At 42.8% G+C, this 15,470-nt stretch overlaps 1 protein-coding gene across 1 annotated transcript; it reads left to right on the top strand.

Moving 5' to 3' along the window:
• LOC109836342 (probable methyltransferase PMT7) lies at window positions 1,320-2,205 on the top strand. The gene is made up of 3 exons (XM_020404205.1): window positions 1,320-1,431; window positions 1,521-1,662; window positions 2,027-2,205. The coding sequence occupies exons 1-3, from the start codon at window positions 1,352-1,354 to the stop codon at window positions 2,099-2,101; spliced, it is 297 nt and encodes a 98-aa protein (XP_020259794.1). The 5' UTR covers window positions 1,320-1,351; the 3' UTR covers window positions 2,102-2,205.

Genomic DNA, 15,470 nt, shown 5'->3' with positions numbered 1-15,470 from the left:
TGATCTATTACTGAGCCATACAATATCAATTAGAATTTGTACCCAATTCAAACAACAGTTTTCATTACATCCTCAATAGTTTTTGCAATTACAAGTACATGACATGAAGTTTGTAATAATTAAAATAACACAAAAAATTGCTAAGAAAATTGCAGAAATTTTCCAAGCTAGTAGTTGATTTTCGACAAGTCTCAATTCTTTCTTCAGCTTCTTTGATTGCAAGATATATTTATCTCCGTACCTATTTTCTTTGACATATTGGCTTCCTTGGGTGCTTGATGACTCTCCTCTTTCTTCAGCCCATTCGAAAAAATTGCATTCTTTATTTGGGAATTTTGCACACCCCCAATAACACCTATCCTTATTTTTTCCATTCTTGCACACTTTCATCGGTGTTCGGAGATTGCAGTCGCAATAAACTTCATAATTCTGCCAGCACCCTTCTGATATCATCCTGCAGCAAATTGAAGAGCTTGGGAATTTTTTTGGTGTTGAAAAATGAGAAAGATGGGATTATATGTGAGGCCTCAAGGTGTATTTATAGACACCATACCCCTGAAATAGCCGTTGCTACAGTGATTCCTAAGAAACAGCCGTTGCTACAGTGTTTGATGCTTGAAAATCTGGTTTTTGGGACTTATTATCATTGCTACAGTGAAATGTAAATGTTGTTACAGTGTCTGCTGCTGGAAATATGAATTTGGAGGCTTTCATCCGTTGCTACAGTGTTTGATGCTTGAAAATCTGTATTTTTGGGCTTATTTCCATTGCTACAGTGATATGTAAATGTTGTTACGGTGTTTGCTGCTGGAAATATGATTTGGGGGCTTAAATCAGTTGCTACAGTATTTATTAAATGAAAATTGAGATGGCCGTTGCTACAGTAACGATCCCAAGAAAAATTGACTCCTTGAACCAAACATGGTATTAGGAATTGGAACAATTCTACTAAAAGTGGGATTACTAATCCTTTGGGTGAAACAAACATTAAAAGCCAAAAAAAGTGGGATTCCATAAAACTCAAACTTGTCTATAAAATTTTTATGGATTAGATTGGAATCCATAAATTAAATAGGATTCCTAATCCTATTCCTAGTCCTTGGTGAACCAAACAGGCCATTATGTTACTTGTCCATTATGTATGCATAAATGCCCAGAAATCTTGTACTTTATGTTTCTTGTCAGTAAGGGTTACTCCGGAGCGATTTGATCGTAATAATGCTTTTTGGCAAGAACAAGTCAGTCACTATTGGAGACTGATAGGTGTCAATAAGATGGAGGTACGAAACGTGACATGAATGCTTATTATGGGGGATTTTCAGTGGCATTGAGTAATTTGCCCATTTGGGTTATGAACATAGTTCCAACAACTGCAAGCAACACCTTGGCTGCAATATACGATCGCAGATTAATTGGTCCTTTCCATGACCGGTGAGATGTTATTGATCTACCTATATTGCCAAATAATGGTTTCCTTATCTTTAATTTGAAATGGACAATTTACTTCTAACCCATTACAGGTGTGAGCCTTTCTCAACTTACCCACGAATTACGTATGATCTGTTGCATGTTTTTCATCTTTTCTCTAACTACAAGGGCCGCGAAGAAAGTTGCTCGGTAGAAGGTATAATGCTAGAGATGGATCGCATCATTCGGCCTCAGGTATTTATTTCTTCTCTGTTTAATCTTGTATGTCCTTGGTGCCTCTTGTTTGGTGCAGAACTCAAATAACTTACACATCTAATCATCTAATTATCCATTGTATGCTCTAATTGAGTATATTGACCTGTTATATGCTCTACGAGCTTGAGGATGTTTTTTCCATACAGGTTTATGTTGTTATCAATGTTAGAAACTCAAGTAAGATGCTATATATATTTCAAAAGTCCTTTTCTGGGTTTCTGTTTTTCAGTTTTCATTTGGGTTTTGACTGTTTAAAAAGAGACTAGTATATTTAAAAATCATTTTTGTTTAATATATTATCAAACTTCACATAATTCTAAAATGTAATCAATTGGACCTTCAGACTAGAGGCATTGGAGGGAGCAACACCCGTTTTCGTGCGAGGGATAGAGACGCTGCCGACGACGACGAGATGTGAGGTTTTTGTATTTTTAATACAACGAACAGTTTTATATTTGTAATAGTACTCTACTTTTATTCATGTCGTGTACTTTATATTATTCATCTCGTGTTATGGATGAACTTGGTATTGCTAGTGTATATGTTGTAAATATTCAGATAATATAAGTTTTTACTAAAATGGATATTGATGTAGATAGTTGAATGTGTAAATTGGATTCGACTGTTGGATGTGTATTTTTGATTGGATTGTTGGATGTGTGTATTGGATATGAATATTGATTATATTGGATTGGTGTGTATATTAAATATACATGAATCATGTACTTATGTGTATATCGTGAATGTAATGTAATGTACAGGGAATGAACGTTTTAGAAGGATTTTTTTTGCGGAAAAAAGAACAACATAGACGGAATTTCCATCTAGGTTAAGTCAACCTAGATGGAAATTCCGTCTAGGTTGCTATAATTAACCTCGACAGAATTCAACAACCTAGATGGAATTTCATGTCCGTCTAGATTACTTTCCGTCTAATTTGAGCAACCTAGAAGGATTTATGTCTTGTTTGCCTCAAACTAGACAGAAATATCCTAGACGCATTTTTCTAGATAGATTTTCGTCTAGGTTGATCAACCTAGACAGAAATCTGTGCAACCTATGTAGAATTGGAGGCGAAGGCGACGAAGCTCAGGAAAATTGAAGCAAAAATATTTTGGATGTTTCACGGTCGACCGCGAACTTGCACATAGCCTGGAAAAGTCTCTGGACTTTTCACAGTCGACTGCGCATGGATTCATGGTCGACCGTGATACCATGTAGTGTATTTTTGTTCTCTGTTGTTGACCATGGTCGACAGCGACTGGCTTGACGGTCGACCGCGATGCGGTTTTGGGCCTAGGCTTGGTTTCCTATTCTGTTTGAGTTTCCTGTTTATATAAATAGGAACACGATTTGTTTAGGGTTTATTGGATCATATTTATCACTTTTGGGGTAGCTTGAAGGAGATTTTGAGCACAAAAAGAAAGTTTTTTTCTGAGCAATTTGTTTGAGGGTTTAGTTTGTAAGATTTAAGAGATTTGTTTTAGAGGTTAGTTGAGTGATCTTGTAATCTCTATGTTGTACTCTCTTTTTCTATAGTGAAAACCCTTCCGCATTTTGCCCCGTGGACGTAGGCAATTTGCCGAACTACGTTAAACTTTTATGTTAGAGTTTGTGCTGTTATTTTGGATTGTTTTTTGGTTTTCTCTCTTGGTATTTGAGCTTGTTCCGCCGTGCACAACAAGTGGTATCAGAGCCTAACAAGTGGTATCAGAGATCGGGCTACGCTTGGGCTATTTTGAGGAGTAGATCATTTTGAAGGCTCGTCTAGGGTTTCGTTTGGAGATAAAGATGGGATCTATTTGGTAAAAATTCTATCTTTTATCAGTTTTTGATCTATTCTTTAGTTTGTTTCGTGTTGTTTATTGGTGTGTTGAGGAAGATGACTGGGAAAGAAGGTACTTCGGGTATTGAGGGTGGTGCTTCTAGCGTGAAGACCATTCAAAATTTGAATATCCACTCTATGAAGATAGATGTGGAGAAGTTTAATGGCACGAACAATTTTGGATTATGGTGATGTGAGGTATTGGATGCGCTGAATGCGTAAAATTTAGAGGATACTTTGGAATTGGATGGCAAACCAGATGATATTAAAGAGAACGTTTAGAAGAAGATGAATCGGACAGCGTATGGTGTGATTAGGTCTTGTTTGACTTAAGATTTAAAGTATAATGTGATGAATGAGACTTCGGCTAAGAAGATTTGGGAGACCCTTGAGAGCAAGTATATGACCAAAAGTGTGAAAAATCGCTTGCCTTTGAAGATGAAGCTTTATCGCTTCCAATTGAAGAAGGGAACCTCCATTGGTGATCACATGAACCACTACACGAAGCTTCTTCCGGATTTGGCGAATGTGGATGTTATGATAGAAGATGAGGATAAGACGTTGTTGTTGTTGAGTTCCTTACCTGACGAGGAATATGAGACCTTCGTCCTTACTCTTATTAATAGAAAGACATCTCTTTCATATAGTGAGATCACCGCTGTACTTGTAAATTATCAGCTTCGAAAGAAGGATAAGGAGACTTCAATTAAGTCTGTAGCAGAGGCATTGGTCACAAGAGAGAAGAATCCAAACCGAAAGAATTGGAAGTCACAGTCTAGAGTAGGGCATCCTGCAGTTAGAGAGTTACATGATGTGAGATATGTTCCTTCTTTGAGGAAGAACTTGATCTTGATTGGGGTTTTAGTTGGAGAGGGTCAGAAGGTTCGTGTTGAGGACATGGTTTTCGAGATCATGGAAGACTCTTTGATTGTGATGAAGGACGTCAGGAGGAATAACATGTTCTATTTGATTAGAAGTTCGGTGACAGGTGGAGAGCTGGCGACTTCTGTTGATTCGACTAGACTGCGGTATTTGGGGCATTGTCATTCCAGTATTGATTTGGAGATGAGTGTACAAACCAACAATTTGAAGTTCAGTGAACACTTTGATGTGAGCAAGAAGACCGATGTGAAGTTTGGTACCTCTATTCACCGCACGGAGAGTCTTTCAGATGGAGTTCATGTGAATGTTTGGCGGCCTTCCAAGGAGGCATTATGGGGAAGTAATAGATGTTTGGTTTACTTTGTTAGTGGCTGTTCTAGGCATGCTTGGGTTGCAACCAAATCCTGATTGGATAAAATCCTAGTAGTCTCCAACAGATTGAAGAAGTGTGAGATTGGTAGAAAGGTGAAGGTACTTTATTCCGATTTTGGTTGGAGGTACAAGAGGGACCTATTTTTGCATTTGAGCCGAGCTCACGACATTTTGAGATACTTTGTTGGAAATGAAATCTTGGGGAAACTAGATGGGATGGCAAATTTGGAGAACCATGCTTTGCTAGAGGAGGATCGGTGTTTGTGGTCAAGCAATGGTTTGCAGAAGAGTTTCTGGACTGAGGCTTTGACATATTCGTGTCACCTTATTAAAGGGTTACCGACTGCTGCGATTGGAGGTAAAACTCCATTTAATGTTTGGTATGGTAGTGTCACTTCGGTTGAGGCTTCGATGAGGGAGCTTAGTGATCAGCAGGTGGAGAGTTTTGGACAGACCTTAGATGTATCACAGTGGGTGGAGAGTGATGCTACTACATATTAGGTGGAGATTACTCCACATACTTCAGATCATACTGCATCATTTAGATTTGGATGCAGATGATGAGTTGGTTGATTTGATTATAGCTGGTGGATATGATTTGGATACGGCCATTGGTTCACCTCAGGTGGAGGTGTTTGATTTATTTCACTTTGGGGCCATTTGGAGAACTATCAGCCGTATATTTGTTGGTGAAGATTTAAGAACTTTTCTATTTGATTGAGGACATTTGAAGGTCATTTGGAAAACTACCTGAAGACTTGATTCCTTTGGCAATAGGATACGTAGGTAGTCAGTTTTGATGCAGCCGATTTGATGGGTTGATACCGACGTTTTGGAGCTTTTTCGCATTCTCATTTGGGTTTTGACTTGTTATGGATTGAGTCCATTGTTATGATTTGTTTTACTTCATACTGGATGCAATAAGTGAGACATTTGTTTGGTGTTGGTGTCGGCTTAGTTTTGGGAAAACTTCGCCGAGGTGGAGAATTATAGAATTGGAGAAGAAGACGACGAAGCTCAGGAAAATTAAAGCAAAAAACATTTTGGATGTTTCACGGTCAACCGCGAGTGGCGCTACGGTCGACCGCGATCGTGCACATAGCATGAAAAAGTCTCTGGACTTTTCACGATCGACCGTGCGTGGATTTACGGTCGACTGCGATACCCTGTAGTACATTTTTGTTCTCTGTCGTTGGCCACTGTCGACCCCGATGCAGTTTTGGGCCTGGGCTTGGTTTACTGTTCTGTTTGGGTTTCTTGTTTATATAAATAGGAACACGATTTGTTTAGGGTTTATTGGATCATATTGATCATTTTTTGGGTAGCTTGAAGGAGATTTTGAGCACAGAAAAGATAGTTTTTTCTCAGCAATTGGTTTGAGGGTTTAGTTTGTGAGATTTGAGAGATTTGTTTGAGAGGTTAGTTGAGTAATCTTGTAATCTCTATTTTGTACTCTCTTTCTCTATAGTGAAAACCCATCCCCTTCTTGCCTCGTGAACGTAGCCAATTTGCCGAATCACGTTAAATTTTTGTGTTTGAGTTTGTGCCGTTATTTTGGATTGATTTTGGCTTTCTCTCTCGGTGTTTGAGCTTGTTCCGCCGCGCAAAACAAGTGGTATCAGAGCCCAACAACCTAGACGTTTTTTTTCTGTCTAGGTTGTACGTTTTTGTACTAGTGGGTGATAAATACCGGAGTTGATTTCACCCACAATTATGCGCCCTCTATACTAAGCTATCTATTTGTAAATATATTAATATTATCGCCAACTCTCCACTTTGTATTGTTAGATAATACCTTTTTTCCTTCAAGAGGTTCTAATCATGCATACGAGGGTGTATTTCAAGTTGGTATCGAAAACAACTCACATACGGGTAATATCTAGCTTTATACACATTAGCAAACAAGGAGTGTGGATCTTGTACCAAACATCATCCTTGTTTAGCTAAAATCACCATATTGAAAGCTCATAGTCTCTAAAACACATGCCTCCTTCGTTTTTCAATTTGTACATTTTTTCATGGGCTAAATACCCATATTGGTATTTTAATTCAACCCCATTTCCCAACAAGGTATTTTAATTAGGAAATTCGGCGATAAGACATTTTAATTGAATAAAATTACCATTTAGGTCCTTTTTCTCGTCGGCGGCCACTGTTCCGGCGAGAACTCATCACGTGTGTTGCACGTGGGGGCTTAATCTGTGTTTAATATGCTGATGTGGCTCTGTATCACCTAATCAAATAAAAATTCAAAGAAAACCACAAATTAAGGGAAATTACTACCAAAATCAACTAATCCTCCATTCTAAGTTCTGTAAACTAGGGTTTTTTTTAGCAATTCAGTCGAAATCCCCAAAGTGAGCTTCCTATGAGACCGATGGAACCGAAGCTGGAGATCCACCCTCGGTTAGGGTTTCCAAAGTGAGCTTCCTCTTGAGAGGATTGCCCCTAGGGTTCGACGGAGGCCTGGGAGGCAGAGGGCTTTTGCTCTTGAGCCCCAAGGGCTTGCTTACAGAGAGGAGATTTCTGCTTCTGAGATGATGAAGGGGTCAGTGCTGGGGTTTCTTTTCTCATCTCGAACGATGAAACCCTAGGAGAGAGAAAGAGCGAGTAAGAGAGAGAGAGAGAGAGTCTAGATTTTAACACTCTTCCACGTCAGAATAGAGAGCCACATCAATATATTAAACACATATTAAGCCCCACGTGCAACACACGTGTTGAGTTCTCGCCGGAAAATTGGCCGCCGACAAGAAAAAGGACCTAAATGGTAATTTTATTCAATTAAAATGTCTTATCGCCGAATTTCCTAATTAAAATACCTTGTTGGGAAATGGGGTTGAATTAAAATACCAATATGGGTATTTAGCCTTTTTTCATGCAATCCAATGAATGTGTCCTTCATCTGCTTTCTAACCCCAACACAAATATCACAACCATGAGTCTCATTTCATCATAAAGAGATTTAGGTAGCAGAGAACACCTTATGGCATATATAGGAATAGCTTGGGAGATTGCTTTAATTAGAATTTTCCTACCCCCTCTTTGGACAGAAGCTTCTCCTTCCACCCCATTAGCTTTACCCATAATTTGTCCTTTAACCAGCCGAAAGTTTATTTTTTCCTCTAACCAATAACTGTAGGGGGCTGTTTGGTTGTATGTTTTTACCATGTAAAAGGATGGAAAGTGTAAAAAAGTGGGTCCCAATGTCAGCTTTCATCACTTTCAATTGTTTGTTTGTAGTTGTGAAAATAGTGTAAAGTGATTTCATATGCTGATGTGGCTTGTAAAGTGATTTCATAAAAAAAAGACATGATTTTAGGAGAAAGCTGACATTGAAGTCAGAAAAAAATAATAAAAAATAATTCCAACCAATATGATCATTTGAGTAGGGACCACTTTTTACACTTTCCAAACAAACAATTAAACTTACATTTACAAACCAAACAAGCAATTTATGATTCCAATGGAATCAAAAACAAACAAAGAAAAATATAAAAGTAAAATTGATGAGGTGGACAACAACTTTCCAAGTTGTGTCATAAATACACAACTTTACCAACAACAACCAAACAGCCCCTAGGCAATCCCAAATATTTCCCAAGCTCACTTTCTTCTATAACACCCAATTTGCAATGAATTTGCTCTTTTACCTGAGATGGTGTATTCTAGCTAAAAAAAGTGACTTGTTTTATCAATGTTTACTTTTTGTCCTGAATGTACACATGCTCATAGTTATTTAAAAATCTCCAATCTTCTCACAATCATGCGTACTTACCTAGGAAAAAAGCAAGCTAACATTAGCAAATAGCAAATGTGTTATACGTACCAAACTCAATCCCCTTCACAGTGCCCACATCTGCCTCCCTCGATCTGTATTATTGCTGACAAGCCGTCCATACACAAGAGGAATAAATATGGGATAATGGACCATCCTGTCTCAACCCTATCTTCGGCTTAAAGAAACCTCTAGGTCTACAGTTTATCATTAGCGAGAAGGACAAGGCGTACCCATGATTCGATAAACCCAACTTCACCATCACTGCAAGAAGATAATCGGATTCAACAGTATCATATGCCTTCGACATATCAAGTTTTATTACCATTTTATATACTGCACCGGTCTATTTGATTTCATGCAATGAACAGCTTCATATGCCATAAGCACATTGTTGGTGATTAATTTCTCGGGTAGGAAGAACTTTGAGTAATTAAAGTAGGTGGTCAAAGAGTACAACGAAATCAGGTAAATACAAGTGCGAACACCACTAAGGGTATTTTGGTCATTTGATGTGACCAATATCCTCAATAAAATCGAGAGAGTCCATAAAATTAGTTTAAGGATAGGTGATCTCAAAATCCTAAGTCAAATGGGGTGAAATCAACTAAACAAAGAAGATTCTGGGTGTGGCCTCAAATGGGCGCGACCCCAAATAGGCGTGGCCTTAGACAAGTGTGGCCTCAAATAAGCATGGCCCCAAAATGGTGTGGCCTCAAATGGGCATGGTCTTAGACAGGCGTGGCCTCAAAATGGGTGTAGCATTAGATGGGCGTGAGGTTCATAGGGATGACAGCTCAAGGACAACGATCATTGTCAAACATCAAATCACTAAATCTCCATATTAAATGCTCCAGATTTGAAAGTACAATGATACATGTATGTAGCTCGGCATAGATTGGAGTAGTTCAAAACTGCTTGATTTTTATAACCCAGCATGGACAAAAAGTCTACAAGATACTGTATAGCATTAAATGCCTAATTGGTGGCTGTCACATCATAGCTAACCCAACGTGGAGCACAAATCTTAGCCTATAAAAGTCACGTTCACTAACCGTAGGCATCTAAAAATGACTATAGGTATCCACACACAGCTCGAGACAGAGAGAAGGTGATGAACACCATTATCTAAGTCTAAGAGGATTATCCGACGCCGACGAACACATGAAGCGAAACGGCAAACCGAATGGCCTGTGCACTCACCGGCCACCTCCAAGTGGCCCGTGCACTCGTCAGCCACCACCAAGTGGCCCGCACGCTCATCAGCCACCAAATCGGTGAACCAAGTAGCCCGCGTGCTCACCGGCCACCACCAAGTGGCCCGCACGCTCATCGGCTACCAAATCGGTGAATCAAGTGACTCGCGTGCTCACCGGCCACCATCAAGTGGCCCGTACGCCCATCGGCCATCAAATCAGTGAACCAAGTGGCCCGATGCTCACCGTCCGAATCCACCTAGGTGGCCCCGCACGCCCATCACACCAAATTTGGCGAACAAGTGACCGCTGCTCACCGGCCACCGATCAAATGCCGCCGCCGCCATCCGCCACCAAATTGTGACCAATGGCCCGCGTGGCTCAGGCCACCACCAAGTGGTCCTGCTGCTCATACCCATCAAATCGGAGAACCAAGTAGCCGCATCTCACCGGCATACCACCAGGTGGCCCGCAACGCCATCCGCACAAATTCCGCCAGCTCCTAGTGGTCCGCGGCTCCACCGGCCATCACCAATGGCCCACACCTCGATCGACCACCACATGCTAACCAACTGGCTCGTGTGCTCACGGTGGCTACTCCAAGTGGCCCAGTGCCACGTCCGTTCAGCCAAGCCAGCTCCAAGTGGCCTGCGTGGCTTACCAGCACACCAAGTGGTTTCGCACTGCTCATCGGCACCAAAAGGTGAAGCAAACCTGGCCCGTACGCTCACCGTTACCTTCATGGCCCGTGTACTCATAGCCAGCCCCAAGTGGCCGAGTGTCACCGGCACCACCCAAGTGGCCCGCACGCTCATTCGGCCAACAAAATGGCGAACCAACTGGTCCGGCCTCCCGACCACCTCACCAGTGCCCCGCGCCTCGTTACCCACAGCTTCCAAGTGCCCCACGTCTCACACCTCGGCCACCACCCAGTGGCCCTCGCACGCTCATCGTCATCAGAATCGCAAACAAGACGATAGGCCCTTGGCGGTCGAGTCGCATTGAAAGGACTCGGTCAAAAGAGTTGCCCGACCATGACCTACCACAAATGGTGCCCGACAGGGTGGCTGAGCCACCGATGGTGGACAAAACCATCAAATGGCGGCGACAAGGGTCGAGCCACCAAATGGATGCCAACAGGTAGCCGAGCCACCAAATGGTGCGCGGCAAGGTAGCCGGCCACAAATGGTGGCCGAGCCACCAATGTATCCGACAGGGTGGCCGATGAGCACCTAAATGTGGCCGACAGGTAGCCGAGCCACGCAATGGTAAGGCGAGCCACCAATGGTGGCTGGCCAATCGCACAGAAATGGTGGCCGCCAGCCACCAATGTGGCCGAACCACCAAATTGGTGCGAGCCAGAGTAACCGAGCCACCAATGGGGCCGACAGGGTGCCGAGCCACCAGATGACGGTTCAGCCAGATTTGATCTAAAAATGTGATTTTTCAGTTTTGATGGATTCTCACGGGATTTGTTTGTTTCTGAGCTTCCCAACTGATCTGATACTATGGTTAATCAGTTACTAACCATAGATAATGAGGAATCCCTCGTTCTTATCCAAATACCCGCATCTGAAGCCTATAAATACGAGTTAGGATGCTCATTTCTTGGGCGGACATCAAGAGGGCGAAACGCTACCGAATTGGAGAGTGATGTCACGAATTTATAGCAAGGGTTAGCAGATCTTGGCGATCTCCTGTGCATAAAAAGTGGAGTTCGAGAGATCCGAGACCTGTCCCTTATTCCTCCGGATTTAAGCATAGTCTTAAATCTCGAGAAGAGCCATGATCTCGCTTGGTCGAGATCATCGCTGCAGCGAATAGTTCCTTCGTGAAGTGAGAGCTTTGATCATTTATCTGTCAACCGGATCTGATCCGCGGTGGTCCACAGATATTAACGTCCCCGGCACAGGCAAAGTTCCTACGCAAGCAGCGGGTGATAAACATTCGTTGCGCTGTTTGACAAGAGTCGTATCTTTTATATTTTCATTGTATAAGGAGATCTTATAAAAATGTTAACTTTTTTATTTGAGTTTATTATAAACGATCGAAGTTGTAATAGATTCAATCACAATGAAAATAACGATTTTTGATACAAACAAGCTGGCGACCACAGTGGGAGCTAACAACTTCGCTACCGAAGCTGTCGTGCCACAACCAAGGATCCAGATCCCGGTTGAAAAAGTGGTCGAGTACGAATTTGACCAACTAAAGTTCGAGGAGTATCTGTCGTCCTCCTCCTCCAGATCCTTTGCCCCTCGTAAACGCAGGAAGATCAATGCCCTAGTTGTCATTGCAATCTCGCCTTACAAAGCCCCTCCGGCCTCTAACTAGCCCGAATCTATAGATCTGAACCCTTCCTCCATCAAGGACTCAATTGCAGAAGTCATGCCAACCCTATCAAAGAGGGCACGCCAAAGGTAATGCTAACGACTTGTGCGCCGACTTGCTAAGGCTCTGGAGCATGTTGACGGGATCGGCTATGAGATGGATCTGAAACACAGAAGGCACCGAGTGCCCCAGTAGCAAATAAATGGCCTCTCCTCCAAACCAACAGCGAATGAGTGGATCCAAGTCAAACGGACCCGCTCAACCCTCGAGGAGCACATTCAGAATCACCACGCCTTGATTGCGCACACACGAATTCTCGTACAAGAAGCGCAGAAGTTGAAGCAAAAAGAGATGATCAAGAGGCCACAGAAACCACGCCAAGTATGGAAACCAAAGTCCGAAACGGCGTCGACAAAAAGTCAAACAGCGCCCGGAACTGTCAGAATGCGTGAACCTTCATCTGGTGGCTCGGCCAAAATCGAACCACCAAATGGTGGCTCGGCAAAAACGAGTGGGTTCGCACCTGGTTCAGTTCGGTTCGCACCCGATTCGGTTCGGTTCGGTTCGCACCCGGTTCACCTCCCGCAGTCCCGTTTAAGCCTCCGACAGCCCCTGTTTCTTTCCCGATGAATTCCGCACTTCCGGTGAAGTCTCACGACCACGGAAACTTGTCCTGTTTCAAGATGAGGATGACAGATCGCCTAGGTCCTTTGCACAATGATCGAGGTAAAGTTCCAATCAAAGAATGTTTGGGTTCGGTGACTAAACCCCGAGCAACCACTCGAGCTGGGGGTCGCACACACCCTCGCAACAAGTTAGAGCCTTTCTATAATAGGAAAACCCCTGCACTTGACCGCCTCAGACAAGGAATTAAAGTCCAAGAGCCCGTCAAGAGTTCACGCTCCCAAAAGCGTAGCTCCAAATACGTGACTCTTAAAAATGCCAATAAGGCAGCAAGCTCTCAGAAGAAAACGTGTTCATCAGATGACGACGTTATACCTGAAAAGTCATGCCAACACGCGATAGGTTGCTCCGGTCATATGACCGATGAGTGATACTATCGGGCTGGGGGTACGAACAAGTCTCGTAAGAGAAGTACCCGAGAAATAGAATCTCACTGCCCGTGCGTCAAACTAATTAGGGTAGTATTATCAGCATGTATCTGCCCCAAGACCGCTCCGTAGAGGGTCTCGGTATTTGAGAGGATATCTAACGGAGCGACTAAGTCCAAGCCAAAACGTTTCCGCAAGAAACAATGGGCCGTTCAAGGTGACAAATTTCCGGAAGTCACAATAAATATGGCTAATAAGNTATCGTCTAACCCAGTTGCGATCGGGAACTATTAGACAAAGAGATTATCAGAGAATACAGAGGGGATTATTCTCGGATGATGAAGCATCAGATGCCAACTCTACAGTCGCTTCTGACAAAACGGTGTCCAGCCCAGGACAATCCCACGAGGCATTCATGATCAACACCGAGCAAATCGCTAAAATTCTCGAGGATGCTCTAACCAAGCAGAAAGAGACATTCAAGATTGAAATGGAAATGGCTATGCTACGGATGAGGGAAGAGCATGACCAACAATATTAACAACCAAACCGTAACCTTGACAACCAAACTGTAACATTAACAACATAACCCTAACCTTCACAATCAGTAATAAAAGACATGATTACTTACACAAACTAGAGGGGTACACCCTTGCAGATATAAAGTCATCTTCCCTGGCTCAGGACCCTTCAGTGCCCTCTTTATCGTGTCAGATGTTTCACTGAATATATAGGTCCCCCAAGCAGTGTTATTGACCTGTTCGATGCTGTCGACGTACTTGAATAAATGCCTAGGAACGCCAGAAGCACTGCTTGGACACCAAATCATGCTTAGCTGATAGAGGATCTGTAGCAGGATAAAGTCCTTCACATCTCGGCGATCAAAAGATAGTACTAGTGTCAAGAGCAGATCCTCCATATTGCGTCTGGTGGGGCCTCCTTTGGGGGAGCTATACTATTGGAACCCCCGGCCTCGGGTTTGTCAAAAAACCTGGACTAAATCCTATTTTTCCTATCCGATTGTGGTCAACATGAAGCCCCTCATTGGAGAACCATGTATGCTCCATTACCCACTCAAGGTTGAATGAGCAGGCAATCTCTTCTCCATCATTCCTATCGGTGAAGACGAATATTTTGCTTTTCTTGTCCCACTGACTCAAAATGTGCTCAAAGGTGGGAAGATCGACACCAGGTGGGCCAAATTGGACGTAGTGTCTGAATACACTATCTTCGTAGGCCGTAAAATACCTTGGCCCCATACGCATCACCAAATTCCGCATGAAGTCATGATAAGCACTGAAGCTGGCGGTTGGCCGCAACATAATAGTTGGCTTTGCCCTTTTTCTACATAACAAAAACACAAGAAAAGAGCATTTTTGAGTATAATCAGTAAACATAAAAACTATGCTGTAAACTTTGCAGATAAACCAATAACCTTAACAACAACCCCATAACCTTAACAACCAAAACCTAACCTTAACAACCAAAGACTAACCTCAACAACCAAACAACAACCTCAACAATAAAAGCATGAACCTTGCATGTTAACAGTAACCTCAACAGCTAACAGACACCCGTAATTTTGGACCTTCCCACCAGACTAGGAGCATTATCAATCAAATCATAACCTTAACAACATAAAACTTACGGTAAAAATTACATTTTGGGTGCTGCCTCGTGCTTCTCTTTTTCTCCTCTCTGTAGACCATGGAGCGCTCTAGTGGCATCGTTGGACGCGCCGGTGGTGCCGGTGCTGCCCTCTAGACCTTCGCGGGGGCCTACACTTAAATTTTGAGGTGGGCTTCTGGGTTGAGAATGACTGGTTACGATGTCCTCTAGAACATTAGCAATCGCAGCTCCAGCTTCAGATTCAGTCCGCACTGCAGTTGTATGGGCTCTTTCTGAGATTTCGAACTGCTGGGCGTCATCGCTTTCGCTGTGGTCGGCATGGAGGTTGGCTTTGGGGGTTGAATCGCCGGCCATTTTGATCCCTTTGCTCTGATTCAGTTTGCGTTGGAGTCGGTTGATTTAGGGCTAGGGTTTTGAATTGGGTTTCTGGAGTCGGTTTGCTTGTAGAAGAAAGAGATGACAGGGTACGGATGAGGAGGTAACTCATAACGGGAAATTTTAAACGGAAGGGTATTTTAGGTATTTCGAGTGGGGTTTAAACGGAGTTACGCCTGGGGATTCGTTTTGGGGGCTGGAAGAAAATCGCGGGCGATTTTGGGGGCAAAGCACCGTTGAAAAAGTCTTGGGGGTGGGGGGGGAGCGACGTTTTGTTGTGTTTTGGGGGGCTGGAATCATTTTTCCCAAAAAGAAAACCTAAGTCGCTGGCCTCTTTAGATTCGCCCTTT

This window comes from Asparagus officinalis, chromosome 4 (genome assembly GCF_001876935.1).
Source record: "Asparagus officinalis chromosome 4, Aspof.V1, whole genome shotgun sequence".
Classification (NCBI taxonomy): Eukaryota; Viridiplantae; Streptophyta; class Magnoliopsida; order Asparagales; family Asparagaceae; genus Asparagus; species Asparagus officinalis.
This window is presented reverse-complemented; position numbering and strand designations above follow the sequence as displayed.

Bases quoted from the DNA above. Each gene is read 5' to 3' on its own strand.
- LOC109836342 (XM_020404205.1), top strand. From the start codon at position 1,352: ATGAACATAGTTCCAACAACTGCAAGCAACACCTTGGCTGCAATATAC. The intron at 1,432-1,520 runs GTGAGATGTTAT...AACCCATTACAG, and splicing joins ATTGGTCCTTTCCATGACCG to GTGTGAGCCTTTCTCAACTT. The intron at 1,663-2,026 runs GTATTTATTTCT...TTGGACCTTCAG, and splicing joins ATCGCATCATTCGGCCTCAG to ACTAGAGGCATTGGAGGGAG.